Raw genomic sequence first — 13,239 nt, 5'->3', positions numbered from 1 at the left:
GATATTAAGGAGGCGCCTCATCAAGTTCAGGTTCATGTAGGTGCTAGGTATTGCAGGAAGAATCAACTGGATGTCTTCAATTCAGCTGAGTTGATAGATGCATGCTACTAGGTCCTCAAGTCGGGCCATGGTCTGATGCTTATCCCACTTATCAGCCACCTGTATCACTTTCTTTGCTTTGTGGACAAAAACCCTTGGAGAAAAGGATATGTGGCTTGAGTTTTTGGGTCTTAAGCAGGTTCAAAGAGTGGACAGTGTCCTGGAGGATAGTCTTAATCAACAGCCTCGCTATATTCCAACTAGTTGTAATGAATCCCAGGCAGTAAAGGATACAATCATGATACATAGTGATAATAGTGGTGAAAACATTCTTTTAAATTATCAAATTGTTATCTTAAAGCTAGGATAATTCTACAAAGATTTCTTCGAAATGCCTCGCTAGGCTCTGAAGAGTTTGGTTGCTATCCTCTATATTAATTTTGTTCACAGTAAGCAGAACATTGAGTGATTCTGATTCTGTGTTCTCTGCAATGGAAAGTGAAGGGATATGATTAGGGTCATCTTTTGTGCTAGAGAGAAACGCGAGTGTGCTTGCTAACCTTTATTCTCTGTCAAAAGGAAGCGTATAGCCATTGCCTTAGACGAGGGCATAGCTTATTAGGTTGTTAAATGGCGGGCTAATTACTGGTTATAGGAGGTGAACCAGCGCGATATCTTCAGCGCAGTGGATTGTCGGGATGGGACATCTATTTGAAGCTATTGTAGAGATAGTTTAAGTCACTAATTTTTACGCTAGAGTTTGGGTCTTTTTCTAAATCTTATCGCTAGAGGGGGGTGAAGCTTCGCTCTCTATCCAAGCTGCACATGCCCCGCATCTCAGCTCCATGGACAAAGGGATTCAGCGAAATGGCTTAATGAAGCCACCTTTATTGTAATATACACATACGCCTGATCTCCACTAGTGTGTCTTAAGTCAATTTGCTTTAAAACTGATCCTATCATTAAAGCAGGTATGTAGCTTCAAATGACGAATTTGATGTGGTTTATTGACGATCATACCCATAAAGATCTGATACATTAACATATAGACCATGTATGTTACTCTCAAAACATCTCAACGTACCTTTATTACCAACCCTGAAGGATGGCTGGGTCAGAGTTTATATCTCGAGAATCTTTTCCCCAGAAAATGGGGTGATAAATAGGAGGATGGCTTAAACTTTATTGAGAGTGACGCCGACATCTTTAAGTATACCCTCCATTATCTCCGTACTGGAGTTCTTCCAGTTTTTTACGAGAAATCAGCAGGTCACAACTTCACACTGTACCAGGCCTTGTTAGAAGAGTCAACCTATTTCACTATTGACCGACTACAAAAGTGGTTATGCAAGAGAAAATATCTGGACCCTGTGAAAATCAATTATCTTGCCACAGAAACTCAAAATTGGGGATCCTACAGAAAATACACCACGAATAAGCTTGATAGTCGCACATTTATAGAAGAAGATCACTTTATTAAGATTGAAACAAGTAGCAATATAGAGATAACAATATTTCCTATAACGCTACAACAGAACACATTTTACTGCCCCAATGCAAAGCATGGTAAGAGTAATGAAGAATATTGCAGGAGCTACGTTGGCCAAGCGAGAGACCATAGAATCATGAACCTGCGCGGGTGGAAAAGGGATGACCAACTCAAGTGGTGTATCATACAAAAAGAAGTCGTTTTCAACCATGATCTCTGTGTTAACGCATTCCTGGAAGACGTTTACTCACCACGTTGATAGATTTTAAAGTTAAATCACAAAACTATCAAAATAAGAAACCTTAAGCGACTGATCCAAGATATCAACGTATAATCTCCGCGTCTCACTTTCGCTTTGTTCCTCATGGCTCTTCTAGCAATCTAGTTCGCCATGATCATAGTGAGTAGACTCGCGCTATCTCACATGATAGCGAAAGCTCCAACGCTGCGCCACATCTTGTCCAAGCTGCCAGGCAGTGCGATTAGTCCGTATTAGCAAAATTGATCTAGACTAAGTTATATGTTTAGGTAATAGCCCCGCAGGGTTCGAAATACGCTAAAATTTTCCATCACTCCCTAAGTTACCTCTAATCTCCGCACCCATGCTATCACATTCGTCTATAGATACAACGCCTTTAAAGTCTAACACGAGAATACTCTTAACTACTGTTTTCAGCATATTCCTTTGTATACTAACTATATGTCCTTAAAAGGTATAGTGCAGGGGTTGGCTTCGAAAGCGGAAACGGATGGCGCCAGCATACCGATAGGCAGGCACGTCGCTACGCGATTAAGCTTATTATAAAATAGTGCTTGGGGAGGGAGAACGGCTAAGTTATAGAATATAAACAAGTAAAAAAAATTCAATGTATTTAGGGAGCACACGTATGCGAGAGCTTCGGAGTTAATTGTGGCCCGTCGCGCCAGGTGGCCCGTTGCACCGGGATAGATGTTAAACATGAAAAAGAGAAGAGATCAATTTGCTCATTATCCCGTTAGAGCCGCACTTATTCGTTTGTGCTTACATGTTACACTTTGCTTCCTGCCTTTCAATGTAACTTTTGGGTTGAGATGAACTTTATTTCAACCCCGGGTTCTGAATAACATTCCGTTCAGCCTTGGAGGATTTCTGTCAAATAACTGATTAAGTCTTATGGATGATAAACGAAGCTTTGTTGTGAGAGTAACCAATGATGAAAATGGAACCTAAACATCCCGGCAGTAAGTTATTACCAGAATTCTGCATTTACTAACCGAAAATAGTCTTAATAAAGTAGTTATGCCAATCTATTTCTGAAGTCCTCTAGCTTGAGTGAAGCTTGAGTGAAGCTTGAGTGAAAATTAAATATAAGGAAGACAATTATTGATATGTGCTGCAAATCATGCTGGGAAGCTATAGATGAAGCAGAATTTTTTTGAAAGCAAGCTAAAAGTTCAATCATGTAGGTATTGTACAACCTCTTTTGAACAATTATAATGACCAGTAAGAAGAAGCTTGTCAAGAATTCGGTCAGTGCTATCTTGAGATATATTCATGTGTAATGCTGGGAATCGTGGGGATAGTGTCGTCTTTTCGTCTGTGGATGATTCTAGCAGTGAATTGTATTCCTCTTTAAGCACGCAGATCGTACGATACGCGTTATTTAAAGCTAATCGCAGGAATTCGTTTGTGTTGTCCGCATTCCAGCGAGCTGACTGAGCTTTGGAGAGATCTACGGAGACTTGATGGTACTTTTTACGAAGACTCCGAAGCTTCCGTGCCACTCCTTGTAATCCAAGTCTATGAACTGAGTTTTTGGATGCGATCTGGCCAATCAGTCTTCGAAAATGCGAGCGTCGTCCGATGAACCTATATTTGCCCACCCGAAGCGGCACACGCAGAGGAAGACGCATTTCGTAAGAACTTTGATGAAAAAATCGAGGCTGAAACGTCGAAATGCGTAACGTTATTTGTAAGTCTCCAGCCGTCTATGGAATCTTTTATTCATCTCATTCAATGTTTAATTTTAGATGTATTTAATGTTGCTAAGCTTAGGTCACAAGATAGTATCTAATGCTAATTATATTTCTTCTCCTGGTGATACTCTGATTATTATATCGATGAAGAAGAGGAGTTGTATATTGAAATTAAGCGGTCTAAGTGTATTTCTATTTTTAGCAAAAGATAAAAAGTACCTCCAACATGATAAATCTGTTCTATCATTTGGCAAATCACTAAAACCAGCAAAAGGGATCGTCACAGATATATCTGAATAAGTAATACAAATTCGAAAAGAGTTTAGAGCCTGAAATTGAAGAAAATCCCATCATGTTCAGTCTTTTCTCGATTGACACATTGTAGGACAGGAAGAATTTAAGGACGTCAGTGAGGCAACGAAGATGACTCGATTGTTATCTACTATGTATGCACATGCCTAAAAGAGGGATGTATGTTCCGCTGTTGGCTAACATAATCTAGGGAGTGCTTGTGGTTACTGTTGTGCAGCGTCTAAGGAAGCAGAAAGGAAGCGAAAAAGATAACTTAATTAGTCTCTAATTGCTTGACGAGCCTGAGTTCAAAGCGAATTCCGAGTCTCTCTTTGATTGTCTTTGCCAAATTAGTGCAGCTCGAACACACCTCAGAAGCATGTGCAACTTGTATGCTTGCATCGAAACGTGAAGAATGCTTGTCCTTATGCATCCCAAGACTCTGTTGTAGGTGGGCAAGTGATAACAGTTGCTCGCTCGCTTTACCATCTTGTCGGAGCCCTGGTAGTAAACAATGTTGTTGCACATAATGAGCCATTAATTGAACCTCGGCATGAGATCTGAAATAAGGATCCATTGGATAGTCCAACAGTTTAGAAAGTGTTAGCACCACTTCCTCCATCTCTTTCTCGTCTAGAATATGGAATCCACGCTCAGGTCGATCCCTCCTCGTCCGTCTACTGCAAGAGTAAGTCACTGGAAGCAAATTGCCGCGGTCGAGCCGCGCGACTGTTTTCCTGCAATCGCTAATTGGCACTCCTGTCCTGATATCAAGGAACCAAGTCATTAGCATGTTATCGTCATTGGTGTAGGCTTTGACAAACGCAACTTCGTCTGCAGCTTCAAATTTTGATCGCTCAAGCCCGCAGCCCGCCAGCAATTCTTGGATCGTCTGACGGTCCTGCATTTCTTGGTAGCGTGGAAGCTCCAGCTGTGGTGCACTGGACTCTAGTAAGGCTCTTCTATTATATCGCTCCTTCTCATTTGCAATCGTGTCTTCGGCAAAATCGTAGGCCGTGAGCTTTTGTGAGCATCTTGATGCGCTTAGCAACATCTTTGCTCCGTGATTCAACAAAGTCTGCACCACGTCGATCTGACCCCACAATGCAGCCTCCATCAAAGGAGTCCTTCCTATGGCATTTGCATGATCCAGATTCACGCCCTTCCTGGTCATCAGAAACTGGGCTAAGCTCCTGTGACCTTTGCATGCGACATGATGTAAAGCGGTATTTCCGTAGCGATCCGATATATTAATGAGCTCAGGGAACGTTTTGAGTAATGAGACCACTGACCGCATTTGGTTGGTGTCGTAGGCGATACAAAGACGATTAATGTGTTCTTGGTTCGGACGCTCATCAGCACCTAAAGCCATTTGCTCAAGGTCCTCCATGACCTTAGCTGTTTCCAGACTTAAGTCATTCTCAGTCGTTTTATGGTTCTTTAGTCCTACAGTACGGAAACGGAGGTAGTTTGCTTCTAAATCTGTGTATGTCTCAACGATCACGGATGATGTGCGCCATTTTCCGACTTCCCAAACAAAGCGAAAAAACAGTAGGTTCGGCTTCACAACTTTAACGCATCGCCTAGCACGGTCCTTTTGACTCCGATCCTTGAATTCTGCGAACTGTCTAATCGCACCAAGCACATCGTACGTGTATTGATGCTCTTCAAGACAGTAAGGGCAGTTGACCCAGACTGTATCCGCGGTGTAACGCGACGTAATTAAAAATCGATGCATAATAGTTTTGACGCCACACCTCACCTAGAAGCACTGGTGATAGAGGCGTGTCTCATGCTAAAAGCCGTTAGCACGAGGCTGAAACTAGACTCTATGAAGAAGTTCAGGGGGGCTCTCTCACGGGCTGAAGCATTAGGTAAAGACGAGGTTGAACATGAATTATTTATACTGCAAAGTTACTCTACGATACCTAAACTATATAAATATGAAATAATAAATATATTTTTACTTGGTTGTGCGAGCAGAGAGCGTGTTGAAGAAGATGGAGTTCTGTTGGAGAGCACAGGCCACAGCGACAACGGGAGACGCGGTTGCGCGAACACGAAAGCCGATGAGAAGCACCAGTCAACTCACGCTAGAAAACGCAGATGATACCTTCTGCTATCTCCAGAAGTTTAAAGTGCTTGTATGTCGAGAACATACCACGGCTGTGCAGAATCTCGACACGCATCTAAAGGAACACCATGTCGTGCATGTCCACGAGCGAAAGGCTATTGTTGAGAAGTATAGCGGCTTATGGATCAAGAAGCCAGATGAAGTTGAGCTTCCACGGCCCTATGGACTGCCATTTAAAGTTCTTGGTGATCCACTTGAAGCATTTCAATGCGAGCAGGCCGAGTGCAACTACATTACACGCAATAATAACGTGTTCAGAATACACTGTAGAGAGAAGCACAAGATAACGTGGAAAGGCAAAGCAAGCAAGTTGTTTGAAAAGGGTAAAGTGCAGACCTTTTTCCGCACCGGAGGTCTCCAACGATATTTTGTTGTGGCTGTTCCAGTAGAACCTGGGGAGATGAACAGGCTGCCAGCAGGTGTGAGGGTGGAGGTGGACACGCTAATGGATGAATGGAATGTTGTTAGAGCCGAGCACGAGAAAGAGATGCAAGTAATGGACGCAGAAGCTGCAAAGACAGACAGAACCGGCTGGTTCAATCGGACAGGCTGGCTAAAGCACTTCAAAAAGCGCAATCTCATCCACCTTGCACATGCAGCCCATCTTCCAGGCAAAGACGAACGAAAGCTGAAACAGGCTTCACGTATCGTCAAGCTGCTGATAGAGCAGAGCGTTGCAGGCCTTTCATCACTGGCCCGCGAGACGAGGCGCTAGTTGAAGAGTGCTAAACGAGAGGAAGTCGACCAAAGGCCAATTGCGCGACTACAGAACCCAGAAAGCCAGGCTCGATATGCCAGTTACATGGTCATGTTTATATGCTACGTCCTATGTTTGATCGAAGATAAACAAACCAGACCTGTGGACGAATCTGATTCCAGTTCCGACAGCGATAGTGAGTACAGCCAGACAAGCAGCGATGAGGGCGAAAGTGAAGAAGCAGATACAAAAGACACCTTCAAAGATGCCCGCGAGCTGTTCCCGTGGCGAGGTAGCCAGAAAGAGCTGGCTAGGGAGCTATGGGTTTTACTGGAGGGTAATGATGAGAAGGCGCAAGTTGCATTGCTATTGCGTCTACTCGCAGCGTTTATCTTTGAAGGCACAGGTGACGACCCGTTCAGCAGTGGGTTGATTCACTATGTGGCTGTGCTTGGTATAGACGCCGAGATGAATCGACTACGAACAGCGAGAAACTATTCTTATATGCTTGCAGGCATGGTATACTGCACAAGGGTGATCGCAGTTGAGGTACTTCTTCCATCAGCAGAACGCCAGCAACAGAGCGATGACGACCGAGCAGAGTTTATTCAAAAGCGGAGAGATTTTCTAGCAGACGGTTCGTACAGCCCTATGAGCGAGATGCTGAGTCTGCTAGCATATGGGAAATATGTTGCACTAAACAGCGGGAATTCAGGGAGTGCATTCTGGTCAGCAGACAAAAAGATTTTCTATTTTCGAGGAAAGCCTGTTGTACTTCGCAAATTTCAACAAATGGTGCGCGATATCATCACGGAATCAGAAGATATACTATGGCAGGAACTGCTCTGGATGGCAGGACGAGAAGAGCGTTTCACCATGAAGCTGGATCAGATCGTCGACGATGTCACGTTTGCCAAGCGAGGGTTGTCCTTTATACACAGAGAGGAGAATGGACTACAGGGTGGACTTGAGTGGATGCTTAATCGGGTTATGCAGACGACTCAAGGCCAAAGACTTCGATCTAAAGACGGAAAGTGGAACATCAAGCGGGTGAAACAATACGTATATCGCATCGAACGCTGGCTCGAGCTGCTTCTGTGTGGCGTCCATATGGTTTCTGGACAGCCAGGAAGAGGGACAGAGGTCACAACCATGCGACATGTGAATGGGATATTGCAAGATCGAAACATCTTCGTGGTGGACGGACAAGTCATGACGGTGGTTCGATATCACAAGTCTCAATCCCAGTGGGATAGGCTAAAGGTGGTGCCTCGCTTCTTACCTTGGAGGCTTGGGCAATTAATGGCGGTCTATCTAGCGTATCTGCAACCATTCCATGAATATCTTATTGTCCAGTGCCTCGGGGGAGGGTTTCACGATTATGTGTGGGCTGACGGGCGTGGTCCTTGGGATACAATGCGGTTGACACGCATACTCGCGCGTGAGACCGAAAAGCGACTGGGAGTGCGGCTTACTACGCTTGACTACCGGCATGTAGCCGTGGGCATTGGTAGAGTTGTGGTCAGCGAGGCGTTTGGCCATGGCTATGACGATGAGGTCGGAGAAGTCGAGGAAGCAGAAGTGGATGAGACGGGCGAAAGCGCGCTGGAGTTGCAGAATGCACGAACAACACAGACAGGACTTACCACCTACAGTGTGCCAGTAGACATCATCAAACACCTTAGCATACGCTCTATTGATACGTTTCGACCGCTGAGTGAGCTATGGCACAAGTTCTTCGGCCTTGCCAGTCGGCAGAAAGGCGGTGATACAGACCTGTTGGATGATATCCCTTGGGTAGGGCATGAAGTCCGTGCGAAGCGAGAAAGAGAAGGACAAAATACCGAGCTGTCAGGGCTCGAACTAGGCAGGCTGCGAAGGTTGGAGGAGCTGACTATCGATAGTCACGGTGTCTACACAGCAGTTTGCCACATAGTAGGTAGCCCGGACGCGTCTTTCAAGTCGGTTGAACAGGAGCAAGGTATACATGCAGTCATAAAAGGTCAGTCTCCACTGGTTGTGATACTACCAACTGGAGGTGGTAAAAGCCTGCTGTTCACAGTGCCAGCTTACCTTGACGGAACTGGTGTAACTGTGGTGGTGGTACCTTTCCGGGCGCTGGCTGACAATCTGGTGGAACAGATCATTAACAGCGGTGTCGAATGCATAGAATAGAAGCCGGGCTGCATGAGCCTCGCCTCTATCGTCGTTGTCAGTGCAGACTTCGCCGGTCGAGAGTTTGTCCCGTATGCGAAATTGCTATGCGAGAAGAAGTTGCTACGCCATGTTGTCATGGACGAGTGTCATCTGATCTTCACGTCTAGCAATTGGCGCCCCAAGCTGGCGGCATTGAGGAATCTCCGTGTTCTGTCTTGCCCAATCATACTGCTTACGGCTACACTTCCGCCAGTGTATGAACAGGAACTGAACAGCATGATGGACATTCGATATGCAACATATATCCGAGCAAGCACTGTGAGACCGAACATTCGATACATGGTAAGCTGGTGCAAGAGCTGGGAAGGACAGGCGACAGCTGTGTCAATGTGTCGGCGGCAGCAAGGTCGGCTCAAGAACGGGCTGAAGGGCATTGTATATTGCAACAGCAAGGCACAATGTGCAGAAATTGCGGATGAGCTCGGTTGCTTATACTATCATGCAGATGTAATAGACCGTGCAGAGCGTGTGAAGACTTGGGAGGAGAAAGGAGGGTTCATCACGGCAACGTCAGCGCTTGGGACAGGAGTAGACTTTCCCGGCGTTGTATTCGTTCTGCATGTGGGTGTACCGTGGAGTATGATCGACTACGCTCAAGAGAGTGGGCGAGGAGGGCGTGCAGGAGAAGTAACAGACTCTGTGATCATTGTTGAGGAGGGCGCTTTAGAGCGAAGACTAGCAAATAGCGGCGGATCAGCGGATGTTCATGCGATTGGGCATTTCATACAGACTAATAGCTGTAGGCATGGCGCGATAAGCGAGTACTTGGACGGAAACAGAGTCGAGTGTGGCAATGTAGACTCAACAGGATGCGATCGATGTGGGGAAGGGGCAGCAGAGTGGCATGAGTCGAATTCACGCTGGGGCTGGGAACGGGACAGGATACAGACAGTGCTGGATGAACTGACGAGAGGATGTGCAGTGTGCTGGGTCATAGGTGATTCGATACTACCGGCGGAGGGTGACTTCTGGGCTTCACATGACACACGGGACTGTAGGCGATATGAGGGGATGACAGACAGTGGATTAAAGCAGTTTCGAAGCTTGATACGATATCACGCGGATACTCACAGTTGTATGAAGTGCGGCATCAGTCAAGTGTACTGTGCGACGGGCGACGATATCAGAGAGAAGTGCCAGTGGGGGTTTGTATTGACACCCGTGGTTCGATCGGCAATTGCGATATAACAAGGGGTGGATATCATTCAAGAGGTTGGCTTCACAGGGGATCTCAGTGGAAATCTCACAGGGTATGCAAGATGGTTGGGACAACGGCATTGCTCAAGGGTGTGGGGAGAGGTGTTCAGCAACGCAATGGTGGTCTGTATTCAGTTAATTCTATTTTTAACATCACGGTAATGTGGAGTCTATAGTGGGGCTATTCTAGTCTGAGGTGGATGAAGTATACATAATAATATTAGGCTATATGAGAATATGTTCTAGCATGGTGCACGATACAGTAGGCACTGTGGTACTGTTAAGAGTACTTTATGTCTTAGTAAGCGTTGAGCAGTGTATAGCTCAGGCTAGTAGATGGGTTAGTTACAGCATAAGAAGGGTTTTTAATACAAGGTATACAAGGTGTAATAAGGAATTGGGTTGGTAGTGCAATCTAAATTTGAATATTGAAAATGGAAACTGCAGCGTTGCTCTCGAGGTTGTGTAAAGGTGTTGGGGCCGACCAACCCTTAGGAGCTCAGGACACTTGTTGTCAAGGCCGCTCCGTGGTGGGATATAGGGATATCCTCAGGTTCGAGGGCTTCAGAGCAAGGAATCAGCTGAGCAGGTAAGGTGGGTGCGAAACAGTTGGTGGTATTAGGTAAGTAAGATAAGATATATAATTGAAACGAGCGGAACGAAGCAAACAAAGCAAGACAGACAAAGCAAAGCAGACAAAGCAAAGCAGACAAAGCTGATTCTCTCTCTCTTCCTCGTCTCTAGGTTTCCTCCACAAGCCATACCCTATCCTTCTTATACTCCCATCATCTCCTAACCCTTGACATCCCTGTCCTCAATCCTACCCTGGCCCCATCTTCATGTCATGGCTAAGCTCGAGCTTGCCATAAGCTATGCTGAGCTGAATTGGCTAGCTGAGCCAGGCTCGAGCCATCAGGTGAGCTCTATTGATGCCTTGCTGCCTGATGGTTGCCTTCTCGAATCATACCTCGAGCTTTTCTCGAATCATACCTCGAGCTTTTCTCGAATCATGCCTCGAGCTTGTCTTGCGTATACTGAGCTGAATTGGCCGGTTGGGCTGGGCTTGAGCCATCAGGTGGGCCCTATCAATGCCTCGCTGCCTGATGGTCGCCTTCTCGAATTGTACCTTGTACCCCAGTACACTACTCTACCTCTATTATATGTTATTTCGAATAATTAAAAGTTTCTATTAATAAATTTTCTATATATATTGTAAAATCTGCTTTTAACTATATAACTCTATTTACGCCGTTTATACCCTAGCCGAGAGGAGGCAGCCCATCGGGTCCGATTCGTGAGGAAATGATACCAATCCGGTTAGATGTGGCTGTCACCAGGCTGAATCAGGGGGGTCGTCGGACGCGATTCGAAAGTGGGAATCGTGTATAATAATATTAGTTAATTACTAAACAAAGCTGAAAATAATTATCTAAAGTATCGCTTCTATTTGGATCTTATTTGAATCGTTTTAAAGCTATCTGTAGAACTTTGAAGGCCGGGGTCGAAAAGTGAGCTGAAGGAGATGGAGTTCAGTTGGGTTGCACAGACCACAGAGAACGAGAACGAGAAAGGAGACGCGAAGCATAGCAGCAGCAGGACGCGAAGACGAGAAGCAGCGAGAAGAGTCACAAGCCAGCTTACAGTGGAAACAGCAAAAGAATGTCTAACCTTCCTAGAAAGGTACAACATAGTTATATGCAAAGAGCACGCTATAGCTGTACAGAATCTTGATGTGCACTTGCGAGATTAGCATGGTGTCGCTATATATATTCAAGAGGAAATATTATCACAGTATACTGGGCTTTGGATAAAGAAGCCATATGAAGTCGAACTGCCACCGACAGGAATGCCGGTATTAAGAGTTCTTGGGCCACCTTTAACCGGGTTTCAATGTTAAAGAGAGGGCTGCTATTATATCACAATCAATAATAATAAGTTCAAAATGTATTACAAACAATAACATCAAATGCTATGGAAGGGGAGGACTAACACGTTTTTTAAATGTGTTAAAGTACAGACTTTTTTCTATATAGGGGGCCTTCAGCGATACTTTGTCGTCTCTAACCCAGATGATATAAGTACAAAAGACAAGTGATTGGAGGTGGATACACTGCTGGGTGAATGGAAGGCTACTCAGGCCAACTATAAAGAAGAGATGTAGATTATGGAAGCAGATGTTGCAAAGATGGATAGGACTGGATAGTTCAACCGGACTGGATGGCCTGCGCATTTCAGGAAGCGCAATCTTATCCACCTCGCACATGCAATCCGGCTCCTGGGCAAAGATGAACGGAAGCTGAAGCGAGCATCACATGCAGTCGAGCTCCTGGTAGAACAGAGCATCGCCGGCTTATCGTCACTATCGCGTGAGACGCGGCGATGGCTGAAGAGTGCAAAGCGAGAGGAAGTTGATCAAAGACCTATGGCAAGACTGCAGAACCCGGAGAGTCAGGCTCGCTATATGAGTTACATTGTTATGTTTGTATACTATGTCCTGCGCTTGGTCGAGAATGAAGAAGTGTACCTTGCAGCTTTATCTGATTCTGATGATTCTGACGAGTCTGAGGACCCTAATGATGATGATGATAGCGATAAGAATAGCGAAGACGGTCAAGAGGAAGAGCGTAGACCTGATCTATTTGAAGACGCCCGCGAGTTGTTCCCATGGCAAGGGAGACAGAAAGATCTAGCAAGGGAATTGTGGGCAGGCCTGGAGGAGAGCAACGAGAAAGCACATGTGACATTGCTGTTGCGCCTTCTTGACTCCTTCATATTTCAAAATACAGGCGATAATCTGTTCAGTAGTGGGCTGATCCACTATATAGCTGTGCTTAGGATTGATACTAAAATAAACCGGTTACAGACAGCGAAGAACTACTCTTACATGCTTGCTAGCATGGTCTATTGTACAAGAGTGATAGCTATAGAGTCACTTCTTCTATCTGCGGAAAGACAACAGCAGGGAGATGAAGATCGAGCAGGTTTCATCCAGAAACGATGAGAGTTTCTAGCTGATGGATTATACAGCCTAATAAGTGAGATGTTGAGTCTGCTGGCATACGGAAAGTACATTGCACTCAACAGTAGAAACTCAGGAAGCGCATTTTGGTCAGCAGATAAGAAGATCTTCTATTTCAGGGGTAAGCCTATTGTACTTCACTAATTTCGACAGATGGTCCGCGGCATTATCATGGATGCAGAAGATTCCTTATAGCAGGA

The 13,239-nt window shown here is 45.3% G+C and overlaps 5 protein-coding genes across 5 annotated transcripts; 4 read left to right on the top strand and 1 right to left on the bottom strand.

Annotated features, from left to right (window-relative positions):
* Nucleotides 1-4,045: 4,045 nt before the first annotated feature.
* PV09_09466 (uncharacterized protein) lies at nt 4,046-5,529 on the bottom strand. Its single transcript, XM_016363526.1, has one exon. It carries the CDS (start codon nt 5,511-5,513, stop codon nt 4,050-4,052), a length of 1,464 nt encoding a protein of 487 aa, XP_016208638.1. The 5' UTR covers nt 5,514-5,529; the 3' UTR covers nt 4,046-4,049.
* Nucleotides 5,530-5,775: 246 nt separating this feature from the next.
* Nucleotides 5,776-6,624, top strand: PV09_09465 (uncharacterized protein; the record flags this gene model as incomplete). The annotated part of the gene is made up of 1 exon (XM_016363525.1): nt 5,776-6,624. The coding sequence occupies one exon, from the start codon at nt 5,776-5,778 to the stop codon at nt 6,622-6,624; it is 849 nt and encodes a 282-aa protein (XP_016208637.1).
* Nucleotides 6,625-6,711: 87 nt separating this feature from the next.
* PV09_09464 (uncharacterized protein) lies at nt 6,712-8,781 on the top strand (the record flags this gene model as incomplete). The annotated part of the gene is made up of 1 exon (XM_016363524.1): nt 6,712-8,781. One exon carries the CDS (start codon nt 6,712-6,714, stop codon nt 8,779-8,781), a length of 2,070 nt encoding a protein of 689 aa, XP_016208636.1.
* Nucleotides 8,782-8,793: 12 nt separating this feature from the next.
* Nucleotides 8,794-10,011, top strand: PV09_09463 (uncharacterized protein; the record flags this gene model as incomplete). The annotated part of the gene is made up of 1 exon (XM_016363523.1): nt 8,794-10,011. One exon carries the CDS (start codon nt 8,794-8,796, stop codon nt 10,009-10,011), a length of 1,218 nt encoding a protein of 405 aa, XP_016208635.1.
* Nucleotides 10,012-12,442: 2,431 nt separating this feature from the next.
* Nucleotides 12,443-13,021, top strand: PV09_09462 (uncharacterized protein; the record flags this gene model as incomplete). The annotated part of the gene is made up of 1 exon (XM_016363522.1): nt 12,443-13,021. The coding sequence occupies one exon, from the start codon at nt 12,443-12,445 to the stop codon at nt 13,019-13,021; it is 579 nt and encodes a 192-aa protein (XP_016208634.1).
* Between the last annotated feature and the right edge of the window lie 218 nt (nt 13,022-13,239).

This window comes from Verruconis gallopava, assembly GCF_000836295.1.
Source record: "Verruconis gallopava strain CBS 43764 unplaced genomic scaffold supercont1.71, whole genome shotgun sequence".
NCBI lineage: Eukaryota > Fungi > Ascomycota > Dothideomycetes > Venturiales > Sympoventuriaceae > Verruconis > Verruconis gallopava.
This window is presented reverse-complemented; position numbering and strand designations above follow the sequence as displayed.